General features: G+C 42.6%; 1 protein-coding gene across 1 annotated transcript; it reads left to right on the top strand.

The window, feature by feature from the left end:
- The first annotated feature begins 507 nt into the window (after positions 1-507).
- Positions 508-1791, top strand: LOC141085742 (zinc finger BED domain-containing protein 5-like). The gene has a single exon (XM_073571277.1). The coding sequence runs from the start codon at positions 508-510 to the stop codon at positions 1789-1791; it is 1284 nt and encodes a 427-aa protein (XP_073427378.1).
- The last annotated feature ends 950 nt before the right edge of the window (positions 1792-2741 follow it).

The raw sequence follows: 2741 nt of genomic DNA, 5'->3' as shown, positions 1-2741 counted from the left end.
TGGACAGGTGTACCTAATAAAGTGGCCAGTGAGTGTATATGGGAATACATGGGACTGTATGTATGAGCTCTTGTGGTGATAAGAAGCTGATTTAAAACCCCCTAGAGTGAACTCCGTGAGAGCTGTATGTGTGGAATAATAAATGATATTTTGCCGGTCTTCAGCAGTCATGTCCTGCTTGAATTGACTCTAGTGGCGTAGCTCGTAGCACTTTGCAGCTGGCTCTATTCTACTTATAGAGAAAGCTGAGTGCTACGTCACTAGTGTCAATTCAAGCAGGAAATGCAGACCGTAGTAATATAAGTCATTATTACACACATACAGCTCTCACGAAGTTCACTCTTGGGGGTTTTAAATCAACTTCTTATCACCACAAGAGCTGCTTTTTAAGCCCTCAAGAGTGAAATATGCCTGGCAGAGGTCCTTTAAGACTTAAAGTTTAAGTGTGGCAGATAATGTAATACTCTTCTATTTTAGTGTGTGGCTGCGCACACTATCTCAGCAGTGATGGAGAAGTATTTGAGAATGGAAAAGGCAAATGCCGAACAGGACCCTGGACACAATTCTAACCCAGATGAAGGCCCTAGTATGAGAGGTCGACAAAAGAAAAAAGACAAGACAGTGAGCTCAAGGCAATACAGTGAAAGCTATCTTTCATTTGGATTTACTTCTGCTGGGGATGCGACAGCACCAACACCACTGTGCTTGGTGTGTGGTGAGAAGCTTTCCAATAGCGCCATGGTGCCAAGCAAGCTTAAACGCCATCTCCAAACGAAACACCCTTCCGTTCAAAACAAGCCGATGGAGTATTTTGTACGCTTACGTACAAACAATGAGAAAGGGGCAACTTTTTTGAGAAAAAGCACAAAGGTAAATGAGAGAGCCCTCAAAGCTAGCTACCTTGTTGCTGAACTCATAGCTAAATCAAAAAAGTCCCACACTGTGGCAGAAACATTTATACTGCCAGCTTGTAAAGCTATTATAAATGAGATGCTTGGCCCTGACGCAGCCAAAGAGATAGCTAAAGTGCCTCTCTCTGATAACACAATTGCCAGACGGATTGATGACATGTCTGCGGACATTAAAACTGTTGTTTTGGAAAAGGTGCGCATCAGTAAGAAATTTGCCTTGCAACTTGATGAGTCGACGGATATCAGTGGACATTGTCAGCTGTTGGCCAATGTGCGTTTTGTGGATGGAGAAGCCATTAGAGAAAACTTCCTATTTTGCAAGGCACTGCCAGAAAAATCAACAGGAGAGGTAATATTCCAGGTCACATCGGAATATCTTGATAAAAGTGGGCTTACATGGGAAAACTGCACAGGTGTCTGCACTGATGGAGCCGCAGCCATGGTCGGGCGCATCAAAGGCTTTGTAAGTAGGGTTAAAGAAAGAAACCCAGATGTTCTTGTTACCCACTGTTTCTTGCACCGTGAGGCCCTCGTTGCAAAGACCTTACCAGCAGATCTAGCTCCTGTGTTGGATGATGTTGTGCGCATAGTGAACTTTGTGAAGACGCGACCTTTGAGATGTCGCTTATTTGCGTCTTTGTGTACAGAAATGGGAGCGGAACATAAAATCTTATTGCTCCACACGGAGGCCAGGTGGCTGTCACGCGGCAAAGTGCTGGCCCGTGTGTATGAGTTGCGAGAGGAACTTAAAATATTTCTGACAAACGAGAGGTCCGATTATTCAAAGCTGCTTGCAAGTGATGAGTGGTGTGCAAAGCTGGCATACCTGGCTGATATATTTCAATATCTGAATGAACTAAACACACGGATGCAAGGCTGAAATGAAAACCTGCTTACAAGCACTGATAAAATGAACAGATTCCGTTTAAAGGTGCAGCTCTGGCAGCAACATGTGCAGGGTGGCAACCTTCAGATGTTCCCGCTCACCGAGAAACTGCATGATGATAAAACTGCTGCAATGTGCGAGGTGATTGGCAGACATTTGAAAACTCTTGAGGAGAAGTTATCGTTTTATTTCTCTTCAACCTTCACAGAATGCCTTGACTGGGTTAGGGACCCATACAGCTCATTATCCGTTGCTGGAAAGGACATGACTTTAAAGGAGCAAGAGGAACTCATTGAACTGAAGCAAGACCGCGGTTTAAAGCTAAAGTTTGCTGATCTTCCTTTGCACAGTTTTTGGTTATCTGTTGCCAAGGAGTTCCCCATTCTGGCCAACAAAGCTATTTTGACATTGCTCCCATTTTCGACCACATATCTATGTGAGCTGGGCTTCTCAAGCTTGACTGCGATAAAAACTAAAAACAGGGAGAGACTGAGAACTGTTGAGGAAGAGCTTTGTGTGTGTCTTTCCACCATTCCTGCCAGGATATCCCTTTTGTGTTTATCGAAACAGGCCCAGGTTTCACACTGAGTGAGTAAAAATACATTTAGAATCTGTATTATTAACTATATGTATAATATGTACTGTTTTAGTGTCATTTTGTGCCATTTTGGTTGGTGGTGTGCCCCGGGATTTTTTACATATAAAAAGTGTGCCGCGGCTCAAAAAAGGTTGAAAATCACTGGTTTAAGCTACCAAAACTCAACTTGGGAAAAAACTATTTAATAGTTTTTACATCAAATACTTTTCACACATATGTTACATTTGCTCACATATTTTAGGTAAACAGATACACACATACTGACAGAATCTGCTGATATGCTGCCAGTAGAGATGGTTGGAATTTTGTGAAATTTGCAGTTTCACATAAATTTGAACATTTTGAG

This window comes from Dendrobates tinctorius, unplaced genomic scaffold, assembly GCF_039654945.1.
Source record: "Dendrobates tinctorius isolate UK_male_01 unplaced genomic scaffold, ASM3965494v1 ptg000029l, whole genome shotgun sequence".
NCBI lineage: Eukaryota > Metazoa > Chordata > Amphibia > Anura > Dendrobatidae > Dendrobates > Dendrobates tinctorius.
This window is presented reverse-complemented; position numbering and strand designations above follow the sequence as displayed.

Bases quoted from the DNA above. Each gene is read 5' to 3' on its own strand.
- LOC141085742 (XM_073571277.1), top strand. From the start codon at position 508: ATGGAGAAGTATTTGAGAATGGAAAAGGCAAATGCCGAACAGGACCCT.